At 43.5% G+C, this 14,632-nt stretch overlaps 1 protein-coding gene across 2 annotated transcripts in view; it reads left to right on the top strand.

The window, feature by feature from the left end:
• The window catches only part of topbp1 (DNA topoisomerase II binding protein 1), a 121,321-nt gene that overhangs the window by 16,795 nt on the left and 89,894 nt on the right, over positions 1 to 14,632 (top strand). For both annotated transcript variants that reach the window (XM_085989196.1, XM_085989197.1), the window contains exons 4-5: positions 11,134 to 11,277; positions 14,158 to 14,339. In XM_085989196.1, coding sequence (XP_085845322.1) covers positions 11,134 to 11,277; positions 14,158 to 14,339 — 326 coding nt within the window. The remainder of the gene's footprint in view (positions 1 to 11,133; positions 11,278 to 14,157; positions 14,340 to 14,632) is intronic.

Raw genomic sequence — 14,632 nt, 5'->3', positions numbered from 1 at the left:
CTGAATCATTTGCGGCTATGCCTTTAGCCGCCTAGGTGCCATGCTCTGGAGTTCTCTTCCTTTGCCTCTCCATCTCCCTCTCTTTAATGCCCTCCTTAAAATCCACCTCGTTGACTAAGCTTTTGGTCATCCTTTTTAACGTCTCTTTTTTGGCGTGGCATCCATTTTTGTTTGATTTACGTGTCTGTGACGCACCGAGTACCTTTATTTTGACACTAATGCTACATTAATGCCTTTGTTACCTCGAGACTTGACTATTCTAACGCACTCCTGGCTGGCCTCCCACGTTCTACCCTACGTAAACTTGAGGTCATCCAAAACTCGGCTGCTGTGTCCTAACTCACACCAAGTCCCGTTCACCCGGCACCCCTGTGCTCGCTGACCTACATTGGCTCCCGGTTAAGCAACAGCTCGATTTCAAAATTCTCATCCTTGTTTTCAAATCCCTCCATGGCCTTTCCCCTCCCTATCTCTGTAATCTCCTCCAGCCTCACAACCTCGAGATATCTGCGCTCCTCAAATTCTGCCCCCTTGAGCATCCCTGATTATAATTGCTCTGCCATTGGTGGCCGTGCCTTCAGCTGCCTAGGCCCCAAGCTCTGAAACTCCCTCCCTAACCCTCTCCGCCTCTCTACCTCTCATCTGCCCACATTTCTTCTTATGTGGCTCGGTGTCAAATTTTTGTCTTTAACACTCCTGTGACGCGTCTTGGGACGTTTTACTACGTTAAAGACGCTATATAAATACAAGTTGTTGTTGTTACAAGAAGTATAAACCGAACCCAAATGTAAAGCCCACAGCCACTGTTTGATTTGGCAAATGGCACTCAGATACACACACACTGGGGAATGTAGAACTGATTAAACTGTTTGGAAAAAGCAGTTCCACACTGTTAGCATCACAGATCTCCTCCAGTATAACTGCAGAAAGTTCTTTAAATTTATGCGTCGAATGTTTCAGTAGGAATTGACTGCTTTTGGTAATTTGTAATGTTTTGTGTATATCTAGTGTCTATATAACTCCGCCTTCTCACGGTTTTAGTCTTTTACAACAACATGTTGAAATTCGTAGTGTCTGGCGCAATTCCCCTCCAGTTTAAATGCATCAGCTTCTTTTGTTTATTTGGTCTGCTCCTGGAATTGGTTTCAATTGCATAGTCTCCATTTCATCTATATCAGCGTTATCTTCTAATTGACTCCCTTGTAGTTCACTGTCAGTAAATCACTGTCATAGCTACCCTTCCATTATCACTTTACTTCCCAAGATGGTGTTATGCTTTGTGTTTTTACATTAGATAGTCCCTTGAGTTTAACATCACTGCCCACTCTTATAAGTGGACTTCATGTCCCTTTGGACCAGAGTGCATTTTTAACTGCTCAATATAAGATTTAGCCTCTGCCAATCTTATTAATGAATAGGTTTGAGAGTCTAGTTTCAGCAACACTAATACTTTATCAAGAATTATGAGTATAATCAATCATAGTGAGCAAGCAATAATATCGTCTATATAGTTAGAAGCAGACAACCTGTTGGGGGTTTGCGCACAGCAAGCTCCCACAAACAGCAATGTGATGATGACCAATCATCTGTTATTAGGTGTTGGTTGAAGGATAAGTATTGGCCAGGGCACCAGGAGAATGCCCCTGCTCTTCTTTGTATAGTGCCATGAGATCGTTTTACATCCACCTGAGACATCTCATCCGAAAGACAGCACCTCCGACAATGCAGCACTCCCTCAGTACTGCAGTGGATTGTTAGCCTGGACTGCGTTCTCAAGTCTCTGGGAGTGGGACTTGAACCCACAATCTCCTGACTCAGAAGTGAGAGTGCTACCCACTGAGCCACGGCTGACACCTAACTTTGACGTGCTTACTTTGTATAGGTTTTCACAGTAGAGGATGAGGATAGTACCAAAGACATGAGGAAAACTAAAAATAAATCAAGGGGAGGAATTTACTGGATGTAATAGAAGTAAAAATATGGCAATACAAGTAAAAATATGGTAATAGAGAAAATAATGAGACTAAAGATGAACAAATCTCCCAAGACCTGATGGTTTCCAATACAGGGTATTCTAGATGCTCTAGTCATGATCTTCCAAACCCCTCTTGTTTAAGGAATTGTCCCCTTGCATTGGAAAATTGCCAATGTCACTCCATTGTTTAAAAAACTAGGAAATTTTAGGCCTATCAGTCTAATGTCTGTTGTGGGGATGTTACTAGAATCTGTTATTAGGGACAGAGTGACTGAGCACTTGGACTATATGAACTGATCAGAGAGAAACAGACAACATGGATTTGTAAAGGGCAAGTCATGTCTAACGAACCTAATGTTTAATTCTTTGAGGAGGTAACTAACATGGTAGATAAGGGAGTGTCGATGGATGTTATTTATATGGACTTCCAGAGAGCATTCGATAAAGTTCCACACAGGAGACTGTTAACAAAAATGAGAGTACATGGAATTGGAGGCAACTTATTGATGTGGGTAGGGCATTGGTTAGGAGGGATAATGGGTATGTACTCAAATTGGCAGGATGTGACCAGTGGTGCCCCCCCATGGACCTGTACTGGTGCCTCAGCTTTTCACTATATTTATCAATGACTTTGTTGAAGGAATAGAGCGCTGTATGTCCAAGTTTGCTGATGGCACCAAGTTAGCTGGCACAGTAAATAGTGTAGATGGGAGCAGAAAGTTGCACAGGGACAATGATAGATTAAGTGAGTGGGCAAAACTGGCAGGTCGAGTTCAGCGTGGGGAAAGTGTGAGGTCATCCACTTTGGAGCTAAGAAAGATAGATCAGAGTATTTTCTAGATGGTGAGAAGCTGGGAACTGTGGAGGAGCAGAGAGAGTTAGGGGTCTAAGTACAGAAATCACTAAAAGCTAGAGGACAGGTACAAAAATAATGGAATGTTGGCCTCTTTCTCGAGGGGGCCGGAGTACAAAGGGGTGGAAGTTATAAAGCTCTGGTTAGACCCGATTTAGTGGTTCAGTTCTGGGCACCGCACCTCAGGAAGAATATATTGGCCTTGGAGGGGCTACAGTGTAGATTCACCAGAATGATACCAGGGCTAAAAGAGTTCATTTATGAGGACAAGTTGTATAGACTAGGCTGGTATTCCCTTGTGTATAAAAGATTTGGGGTGATCTAAATGAGGTTTAAAATTATTACAGGATTTGACAGGGTAGCTAGAGAGAAACTATTTACTTTGGTGGGGGAGCGCAGAACAAGAGGGCACAACCTTAAGATTAGAGCTAGGCTGTTCAGAGGTGATGTCACAAAGCACCACTTCACACAAAGATTAATGGAAATCTGGAACTCTCTTCCCCCAAAAAGCTGTTGAGGCTGGGTCAATTTAAAATTTCAAAACTAAGATTGATAGATTTTTGTTAGGCAAGGATATTAAGGTTACAGAACCAAGGCAGGTAGATGGAGTTAAGATACAGATCAGCCGTGATCTAATTGAATGGTGGAACAGGTTCGAGGGGCTGAATGGCCTATGTATATACACGTTTGGAATTTCCCCCTACCTAAATGAATCAAACTGCATTTGTCTATATTAAAAGACATCTGCCAAACATCCAGATCTGCCTGTTTCCAATCTCTTAGCTAGGCACTCGCATGAATCTTGGTATCATCTGCAAACTTGCGTATTTTTTGCCTTCACCATAAGAACATGGTGCTTAAAAACAAGAAGGGGGCAAGCACTTTGCTGGGAGTGTACTATAGGCCTCCAAACAGTCAGGGGGAGATAGAGGAACAGATATGTAGGCAAATCTCAGAGAAATGTGCAAATAATAGGGTAATAATAATGGGGGATTTCAACTTCCCCAATATTAACTGGGATAGTCAGAGTGTGAAAGGCACAGAGGGTGTAGAATTCTTAAAGTGCATCCAGGAGAGCTTTTTGAGCCAGCATGTAGAAGGTCCTACAAGAGAGGGGGTGGTACTGGACCTAATTCTAGGGAATGTGGCCGGCCAAGTGGAAGAAGTGCTAGTAGGTGAGCACTTTGGTGACAGTGACCATAATATGGTGAGATTTAAGGTGGTCATGGAAAAGGACAGGTATGGGCCGGAAATAAAGGTTCTAAATTGGGGGAAGGCCGATTTTAATAGGATAAGGCAGGATCTGGCCAAAATGGACTGGGATCAGCTACTTGTAGGAAAATCCGCATCGGAGCAATGGGAGGCTTTCAGAAGGGAGATTGAGATCATACAATGGCAACATGTTCCCGTAAAGGTCAAGGGTGGTTCCAAAAACCACAGGGAACCTTGGATGTCAGGGGATATACGAGAATGGATTAGAAAAAAAAGGAGGGCTTTTGGCAGATACAAAAGGCTAAAGACGGAGGAAGCCCTAGAGGAGTACAAAAAGTGCAGGGGGATACTTAAAAAAGAAATTAGGAGATCAAGGAGGGGCCATGAAATAACACTGGCGAGCAAAATAAAGGAAAATCCTAAGATGTTTTATAAGTATATTAAGGGTAAGAGGATAACTAGGGAAAAAATAGGGCCCATTAGGGACAAAAGTGGCAATCTGTGTGTGGAGCCGGAAGATGTAGGAGGGGTTCTAAATGAATTTTTTGCATCTGTTTTCACTATGGAGAGGGACGATGTAGACATAGAAATAGGGCGGGGGGACTGTGATATGCTCGAACACATTAACATCGAGAGGGAGGAGGTATTGGCGGTTTTAGCAGGCCTAAAAATGGATAAATCCCCAGGCCCGGACGAAATGTATCCCAGGCTGCTGTGTGAGGCAAAGGAAGAGATTGCGGGGGCTCTAACACACATATTCAGAACCTCTCTGGCCACAGGGGATGTGCCAGAGGACTGGAGAACCGCTAATGTAGTTCCATTATTCAAGAAGGGGAGTAGGGAAAAACCGGGGAACTACAGGCCAGTGAGCCTAACATCAGTGGTGGGAAAATTATTGGAAAAAATTCTGAGGGACAAAATCAGTCTCCACTTGGAGAGGCAAGGATTAATCAGGGATAGTCAACATGGCTTTGTCAAGGGAAGATCATGTCTGACTAATTTGATTGAATTTTTTGAGGGAGTGACTAGGTGTGTGGATGAGGGTAATGCAGTGGATGTGGTATACGTGGATTTCAGTAAGGCCTTCGATAAAGTCCCGCACAGGAGACTGGTCAAGAAGGTAAGAGCCCATGGAATCCAGGGTGCCTTGGCACATTGGATACAAAACTGGCTTAGTGGCAGAAGGCAGAGGGTGATGGTCGAAGGTTGTTTTTGTGACTGGAAGCCTGTGGCCAGTGGGGTACCACAGGGATCGGTGCTGGGTCCCTTGCTGTTTGTGGTCTACATTAATGACTTGGATATGAATGTAAAAGGTATGATCAGTAAGTTCGCGGATGATACAAAAATTGGTAGGGTGGTAAATAGCGAGGAGGGTAGTCTCAGTCTGCAGGACGATATCGATGGGTTGGTCAGATGGGCGGAACAGTGGCAAATGGAATTTAACCCGGAAAAGTGCGAGGTGATGCACTTTGGGGGGACTAACAAGGCAAGGGAATACACAATGAATGGTAAGACCCTAGGCAAGACGGAGGGTCAGAGGGATCTGGGTGTGCAAGTACACAGATCCCTGAAGGCGGCGGAACAGGTGGATAAGGTGGTAAAAAAGGCATATGGGATACTTGCCTTCATTAGCCGAGGCATAGAATATAAGAGCAAGGAGGTTATGATGGAGCTGTATAAAACACTGGTTAGGCCACAGCTGGAATACTGTGTGCAGTTCTGGTCGCCACACTACAGGAAGGATGTGATAGCTTTGGAGAGGGTGCAGAGGAGATTCACCAGGATGCTACCAGGGCTGGAACGCTTCAGCTATGAAGAGAGACTGGGCAGATTGGGTTTGTTTTCCTTGGAGCAGAGGAGGCTGAGGGGGGACATGATTGAGGTGTACAAAATTATGAGGGGCATAGATAGGATGGATACTAAGGAGCTTTTTCCCTTAGTAGAAGGGTCAATAACTAGGGGGCATAGATTCAAGGTAAAGGGCGGGAGGTTTAGAGGGGATTTGAGAAAGAACTTTTTCACCCAGAGGGTGGTTGGAGTGTGGAACTCACTGCCCGAAAGGGTTGTGGAGGCTGGAACCCTCACAACATTCAAGAAGCATTTGGATGAGCACTTGAAATGCCATAGCATACAAGGCTACGGACCAAATGCTGGAATATGGGATTAGATTAGACAGGGCGTGATGGCCGGCGCGGACACGATGGGCCGAAGGGCCTCTATCCGTGCTGGATAACTCTATGACTCTATAAGAAATAGGAGCAGGAGTAGGCCATTCGGCCCTTCGAGCCTGCTCCGCCATTCAATGAGATCATGGCTGATCATCTGCCTCCACTCCTTTCACCGGCCCTACCGCCATATCCCTTGATGTCCTTACTAGTCAGAAATCTATGGACTTCTGTTATGAATATACCCAATGACTGAGCCTCCACAGCCCTCTGGGGTAGAGAATTCCAAAGATTCACCGCCCTCTGTGTGAAGAAATTTCTTCTCATCTCAGTCATGAATGGCCTACCCTTTATCCTGAGGCTGTGGCCCCTGGTTCTAGACTCCCCAGCCAAGGGAAACATTCTCCCAGCATCCACCCTATCAAGCCCTGTAATAATTTTGTATGCTTCAATGAGATCTCCTCTCATTCTTCTGAATTCAAGAGAATACAGGCCTAGTTTACTCAATCTCTTATACGACAGTCCCGCCATCCCAGGAATCAATCTCGTGAACCTTCGTTGCACTCCCTCTATGGCAAGTATATCCTTCCTTGGGTAAGGAGACCAAAATTGTACACAGTACTCCAGGTGTGGTCTCACCAAGGCCCTATATAATTGGAGTAAGACTTCTTTACAAGAGGATTTGAGTACAGGAATAATGAAGACCAGTATACTATTTGCCTTCCTAATGGCTTGCTGCACCTGCACATTCACTTTCAGTGACTCATGTACAAGGACACCCAGGTCCCTTTGAGCATCTGCATTCCCCAATCTTTCACCATTTAGGAAATACTCTGCCTTTGTTTTTTCTACCAAAGTGGATAACTTCACATTTATCCACATTATATTCCATCTGCCATGTTCTCGCCCACTCACTGAGCCTATTGAGATCCCCTTGAAGCCTCTTCATATCCTCCTCACAACTGACACTGTCACCTAGCTTTGTATCATTAGCATATTTGGAAATGTTACATTTCATCCCTCATCCAAATCATTGATATAGATTGTGAATAGCTGGGGCCCAAGCACCGATCCTTGTGGTGCCCCACTAGTCACAGCCTGCCATCCTGAAAAAGACCCGGTTATTCCTACTCTTTTTGTTTTCTGTCTGTTAACCAATTCTCAATCCATGCTAGTATATTACCCCCAATTCCATGTGCCCTAATTTTGTTCAACCTCTTGTGTGGGACCTTATCGAAGGCCTTCTGAAAATCCAAATACACCACATCTACCGGTTCCCCTTTGTTTGCTCCACTAGCTACATCCCCAAAGAACTCCAATAGGTTTGTCAAACAGGATTTCCCTTTCATAAATCCACGTTGACTCTGCCCAATCTTACTATTAGCTTCTAAGTGCCCAGTTATTGCATCCTTTATAATAGATTCCAGCATTTTCCCAACTACTGATGTGAGGCTAGCAGGTCTGTAGTTCCCCGTTTTCTCTCTTCCCTCCTTTCTTAAATAGCGGGGTTACATTTGCTATCCTCCAATCTGCAGGAACCGTTCCAGAATCTATAGAATTTTGGAAGATGACAACAATGCATCCACTATCCCAATGGCCACCTCTTTCAAAACCCTAGGATGTAGGTCATCCGGTCCTTGGGATTTATCGACTTTTAGTCCCATCAATTTTGCTAGTGCTGTTTTTTTACTAATAATAATCTCTAAGTTCCTCATTCTTGCCACACCCTTGGTTTTCTCGTATTTCTGGGAGGTTTTTGTGTCTTCCTCCGTGAAGGCAGAAACAAAGTATTTAATTTCTCTGCCATTTCCTCATTCCCCATTATAAATTCTCCCGTCTCTGACTGTAAAGGACCTACATTTACCTTCGCCAGTCTTTTCCTTTTCACATACCTATAGAAGCTTTTACAATCCGTTTTTATATTTTTCACTAGTTTGTGCTCATATTCCATTTTCCCTTTCTTTATCAATTTCTTGGTCCCCCTTTGCTGATTTCTAAAAAGATCCCAATCCTCAGGCTGACCGCTTTTTCTGGCAACTTTATAAGCTTCCTCCTTTGACTTGATACTAGCTCTAATTTCTTTTGTTAGTCATGGTTGGATCACTTTTACTTTGGGGCTTTTATGCCCTAGAGGAATATGTTTGTTGCAAATTATGCAATATTTCCTTGAATGTTAGCCATTGTATGTCCACCTTCATTCCTTTTAACGTAGTCTCACAATCTACCATGGCCAACTTGTCCCTCATACCCTTGTAGTTTCCTCTGTTTAGATTGAAGACCTTAGTTTCAGATTGGACTACATCACTCTCAAATTTAATGTAAAATTCAATCATATTATGGTCACTTGTCCCTAAAGGCCCCTTTACCGCAAGGTTATTGATTAGCCCTTTCTCATTACACAGTACCAGATCCAGAATAGCCTGTTCCCTGGTTGGTTCCTCCACATACTGATCCAGGAAACCATCTCACATGCATTCCAAGAATTCGTCCTCCACACCATTAGTGGTAATTTGATTTGCCCAACGTCGATGCATGTAGGGCTCCACTAGTGACTGATACCCAGGCAGAATCACTACCATTAATAACTATCTTCTGCCTACACAAATGCAACCAATTCTTTATCCAGCCAAATATCTGCCCACCTTCATGAGCAGCCTTTGATATAGTAGCTCATCCAAGGTTTTTTGAAACTAAATCATCCCATTTTTTTCCTGTTCCCAGTACTTTGCTATCTATGTAACGTGGCAGAAAGTCAGATCAGTTATCTGGCTAATGTTTTCCTCATTCTTTAACTCGTGTAGGCATCATGTTTTGAACCCCAGTCTCCCTCACGTTTGCTGCAGGGTGACTCTCTGTTATTAAACCCAGCAAAACACGAATTCTTTGAAAAGAAGTAATAAAGATAACAGATTTAGTCATTTGTGTATTGCATAAGTGATGACATCTGCTTCATTAATAAAAAAAATACAGAAGCCATGCTGAGAATGACCAACAATCTTGCATACACAGCCAGAAAGGTTGGGGTATAAATCAGTGGTGCAAGAATCCGTCCTCAAAGTTAATGTTCACTCTGACAAAGAAATACATCTGGAAGGCCGCGACTGCAAACTGCATTTTTTCCCACTTACTTCGACAACGGGGTGGAAGTCGATGAGTACTACACGTCAGATGTCAAAGCTCGCATTAGAAAAGTTAGTGCAGCTTTTCAAACACTTCACACAATTTGAAATGTGATTGGAGAAAAAAAACAAAACTGAACCTTTTTAAGCTAGTCCAACAAAGCCTTCCAAAAGAAGCTCAAAAGCTTCCAGTGTAAAGGCCGAAAGTGAAGACGGACCTACATTGGTCACATTCTGAGAATGCTTGTTGCAAGGATCCCGCAGCAAACGCGGGAATGGAAGCCACGAGGGAAAAGAGCTAGAGGTCGACCAAGAGGAACTCTACACACACAATAACAGCAGTTGCAGCTGAAGTGCACTTGCACTTGCAACTACGAAAGTTGGTGGCAGAAACCCAAGACAGAATTGGATAGTGTCGACTGGTTACTGCCTTATGAGCCTCAATCCCACAAGAATAATGATAACAACTTGCATTTATATAGCACCTTTAACATAGCAAAATGTCCCAAGGTGTTTCACAGGAGCGTTATCGAACAAAATTTGACACCAAGCCACATTGGGGCAAATGACCAAAAGCTTGGGCAAATAGGTAGATTTTAAGGAACATCTTAAAGGAGGAAAGAGAGGCGGAGCGATTTAGGGAGGGAATTCCAGAGCTTCGGGCCTCAGCAGATTAAGGCACGGCCACCAATGCTGGAGCAATTAAAATCGGGGATGCGCATGAAGCCAGAATTGGAGGGGCGCAGATACCTCGGAGGCTTGTGGGGCTGGAGGAGGTTACAAAGATAGGGAGGGGCGAGGCCATGGAGGGATTTGAAAATGAGAATGCAAATGTTTAAATCGAGATGTTGCTTACCCGGGAGCCAATGTAAGCCAGCAAGCACAGGGATGATGGGTGAACGGGGCTTGGTGTGATTTAGGGTATGGGCAGCAGAGCTTTAGATGTGTTCAAGTTTATGGTGGGTGGAAGATGGGAGGCCGGCCAAGAAAGCATTGGCATAGTCAAGTCTAGAGGTAACAAAGGCATGGATGAGGGTTTCAGCAGCAGAAATGCTGAAGTAGGGGCGTGGTCGGACGATGTTACAGAGGAGGAAGTAGGAGGTCTTAGTGATGGAGCGAATATGTGGTTGGAAGCTCATCTCCGGGTCAACTATGACACCAAGGTTGCGAACAGTCTGGTTCTGCCTCAGACAGTTGCCAGGGAGAGGGATGATGTTGGTGGCTAGGGAACCGAGTTTGTGGCGGGGACCGAAGACTCGTCTTCCCAATATTTAGTTGGAAGAACTTTCTGCTCATCCAGTACTGGATGTCGGACAAGCAGTCTGACAATTTAGAGACAGTGGAGGGGTCAGTAGAGGTGGTGGTGAAGTAGAGCTGGGTGTCATCGGCGTACATGTGGCACCTGACGTGTTTTTGGATGATGTCACCGAGGGGATGTATGTAGATGAGAAATAGGAGAGGGGGCCAAAGATAGATCCTTGGGGGACTCCAGAGGTAATAGTGTGGGAGCGGGAAGAGAAGCCATTGCAGGTGATACTGCACTTGCACGACATTTGCAAAGGTAGGCAGTGGTATGCTTAGAGGATAGTGGGAGTACATGTTGGGTAGCAGTCCATTTTAAAGGTGGGGACCATTTGCTGACCTCAAGGGACAGTCAGGCAAGATTCTTATTTTAAAACTAACTTATTTGGGTTCTCAGTTGGTACACAGAACATGCAACTTTGTGAGGTTGTAGTAGGAGTATTCCAGCCCCCCTGCAGGGATAGTAATTGCTGTTTTAATCTTTCACGTGTCTTTTTTTTTGTGCAGCTTGGCTGTAGGATTGTTGGCCCACAAGTGGTTATATTTTGTCTTCAGCAACAACAGAGTGTACCTGAAGCTGTACATCCTGTCTACAGTATGGTCATGGCTGATGTGGTGGTCTCGTGCACCAGCCTGGAGAAGAAAACCAGGGTAAGTATTTCAGTGCAGTGGTTACATCTTTGGATTCAGATAGGTTCTTCAGAGACTGTTATTAAGAATATTATTGTATAACGTGTTGCAATTCAGTATTCTTCCAGCATTTTTATTCATGATCACAACAAGGCAGTTTCCACAAGTATACCTGCGCCTCTTATGAACTGAAACTTATTGACCTCCAGCATGGAGTGAACAGTTTAGTGCCGAGTTTCCCAAACTGGGGGCGTGTCCATCTGGGTTATTGGGGGGCGCAAGGAGGACACAGGTTGTAACGCACCAACAGGTAATGTCTGCAATATGTATTGTCTCCATTGGTGGCAGTGTAGCACTCCTCTTAAACGCTCAGGCTGATTCCCAACTCTGCTCTCCAAAACTCAGGCATCCCCTGCAAACAGTTCCAGCTTACAGCTATTTTCAATACTCCTCAGTTTAAACATGTTTTATGCAGTGTTAGAAAAAAAGTTGTTTGCCTTCTGATCTTCACCTCTCTGCAGAATAAATTTCTTTTTGGAAGTGCCATGGAGAAATAAATAACAGCAAAAAAGCCCCCGGACTCTGCTTCAAAAATCGCTTAAAAGGTTTTTTGCCCTGAGTTCTGCAGCTCTATGAAACATCCAATTTCTTTTGTCCCTGCATCAAAATCCTCGTGCGCCGTCGGGTTCCTGCAATGTTTAAAGGGCGTAGATAAACAACCCTCCTTTTAAAACAGGTCGCTGCCTCAATATTCCTTTATTGCCCAGTGCTCCCTGCACCTTTCTGGAAAGTTTGTTTATTTTCCCAGCTTAGATTTTATGTTGCTGCCTGCTTGGCGTTATCTTAAATTGAGAAATAAATTAAGAATACCATCCACACTTGTGGGTTCTCAAATGTTTGTACAAAAAAAAATTAAACTTGTATTTTACCTCCTCCAACCATTCATTACTCCCTGTTCCACCCATAAACAAGCTGACCAGAGAGCCATTCTAGTTCTGTCTGCGGAGGATTGTGCATTGTGCACCTGCCGTCCCCAACCCGAAGGGCCTGCAGTTTTTGTTTCAGTGCAGTTGCTTGCACTGTCTTGGTGGGCGGGAATTTCCTCAGATCTGCTTACGCTTCTGTGGTGTTACTTCGCTGGATGTGCGGTGGAATTTCCCCGCCAGTGAGGTCTAATGATATAATTGGACTTCATGTTAAAACCCAAAAGTGTAAGAGAGCAGAATTAAAACAACTAAAGTGACAAAACTGCTGTTTGTATTCTAGGTTACCAGCAATGTCTAAACTACCTCTGGTTTAGCTCGTTACGTAGCTAACAGTGACTCTTTTCTTGAGCTATACTCGGGAAGGATTACAGTGCAGATTCCCGGCACAGACACGATGGGCCAAATAGCCTCCTTCTGTGCCGTAAACTTCTATGATTCTGTGATTAACTTTCTTATATGTAATTCAGGAAAAGTATTCTCCTGATTCCTTTGATTGTTGGCAAAACACTAGTTTAGGCCAATATCGGATTTATTTCATGATACAAATTTATGTAGAAGCATAATACATTTGTAGGCGAAGAACAGTAAGACTAAAAAAATAAAAGTGTTTCAAAGTTCTTGGTGTCCGCTAACTTAAATTTGGGTGACCGTTAAATGGATGCTCAGCTCGATGGAATTCCCTTTCACTGCTGCTACTGAAGCTAAATCATTGAAACGGGCGAACTAAAGATATGGCCAAGTCCCTGCTGTATTTCTCCCAGTGGAAAGGCCCCTGAATACTGAACGTCAATCACACCAGATCCAAGCACACAATATGGAGAGATTCTCACATTCCATGTTAATAAGCACTGATGCCCAGCACAGAATAGTAATGGTGCAGAAACAGGCCATCAGACATTCAAACCGCTGTGTTGGTGTTTTTCTCCACCTGAGCCACCCACTCTCCTGTTCCCCATGCCCTTTAATATTCCTCTTTTTCAAGCAACTGTCTAGTTCCTTTCTAAAAGAATTAGTGAACCCTGCTTAAACAATGCCTCGTGGCTGAGACCTCCATATTCTAACCACCCTCTGTGCAAAGAAATGTATTTCTCACCTACCCTTCAATTCCTTAAGTTTGGGCTGCCTTGTTACCATCTCATCGACCAGTGGAAATAATTTATAACTTTATATCAGGTCACCCTGTTACCATCTTAGCTCTAGTTAAAAAAAAAAAAAATCTAAATTTTCAAGAGCATTTGCTATTCCCAGTCTTTGCTTATGCTGGCACAATATGCGCCCAGTCAACTTTTGTAAAACAAAACTTATTTTGCTGGCTCAGCTTTATTAGCGATGATGACTATGCCTTTAAGCTCGCATTGCATGATACGTGTCTGACGGGAATCTACAAATCAAATTACCATCAAAGGCTCTGTAATTTGATTACCTGTAGCTCAAAAGCTGAGGGCTCATACAAAGTTTCACAGCCAGGAGAGAACTTCCGTTGCAATTTAATTTTTAAACTCGAGGATAAAAAGGCCTCCTGTCAACAATTTTAGTGAAAATCAATGCCATTTCAATTAATTTACTGTGTGAAGTGCTTTGAGATGTTTGTGTGATGAGAAGCTATGTAAGTGTAAGTATTTTGTTACTTAAACTATATTTTTTCCTCAGTTTCCATTTTATCATCTGACCTACATTAAGTTAAATTAATTTGTATTCGAGCATTTTTTTTTTTGTTTTCGGTCCTACTATCTACACCACACAGCCACACCAATTATAAATTCATTATTAAACACTCTGCTCACCAGCATTGGTGGTAATCTGAACACAAGTCCAAAGTTTAGAAATAACATTTGCAAGTTCAGAAAGGCTCATGGCACTACATTTTAATTATTGATTTCCTGGAGACGGAATAATTGGTATTTAATCTCCGAAGGATGAAGTGCATAAACAAGTACAACTGATGGGTGGTCGGATCCTCCGTGACTTCAACATTTCTGTAACTCATCTGATAGCCGGAGAGGTTGGAAGCAAGAAGTATTTAGTGGCTGCCAGTCTGAAAAGAACTATTTTACTTCCATCCTGGGTTAAGGCATGCTGGGAGAAAGCTCAACAGAGGTACGTAGTCGTGCTTCCTTTCAAGTTTTTAAAAATCGAGGTGACTTCCTGATAGGTTGTTGCCTTTATAATAAATGTGACAAATACATAACATCAGGAAGTCGCAAAGTGCTTCACAGCCAATGAAGTACTTTTGAAGTGCAGTCCTTACCTGGTCTGGCCTATATGTGACTCCAGACCCACAGCAATGTGGTTGACTCTTAACTGCCCTCTGAAATGGCCTAGCAAGCCGCTCAGTTGTAACAAACCGCTATGAAAAACTAAGAAGAATAAAACCGGACGGACCACCCGGC

This window comes from Somniosus microcephalus, chromosome 5 (genome assembly GCF_052327205.1).
Source record: "Somniosus microcephalus isolate GS21.2 chromosome 5, FLI_Smic_1.0, whole genome shotgun sequence".
Classification (NCBI taxonomy): Eukaryota; Metazoa; Chordata; class Chondrichthyes; order Squaliformes; family Somniosidae; genus Somniosus; species Somniosus microcephalus.
The sequence above is the reverse complement of the archived record's forward strand: the minus strand, read 5'-3'. Positions and strand labels throughout refer to the sequence as shown.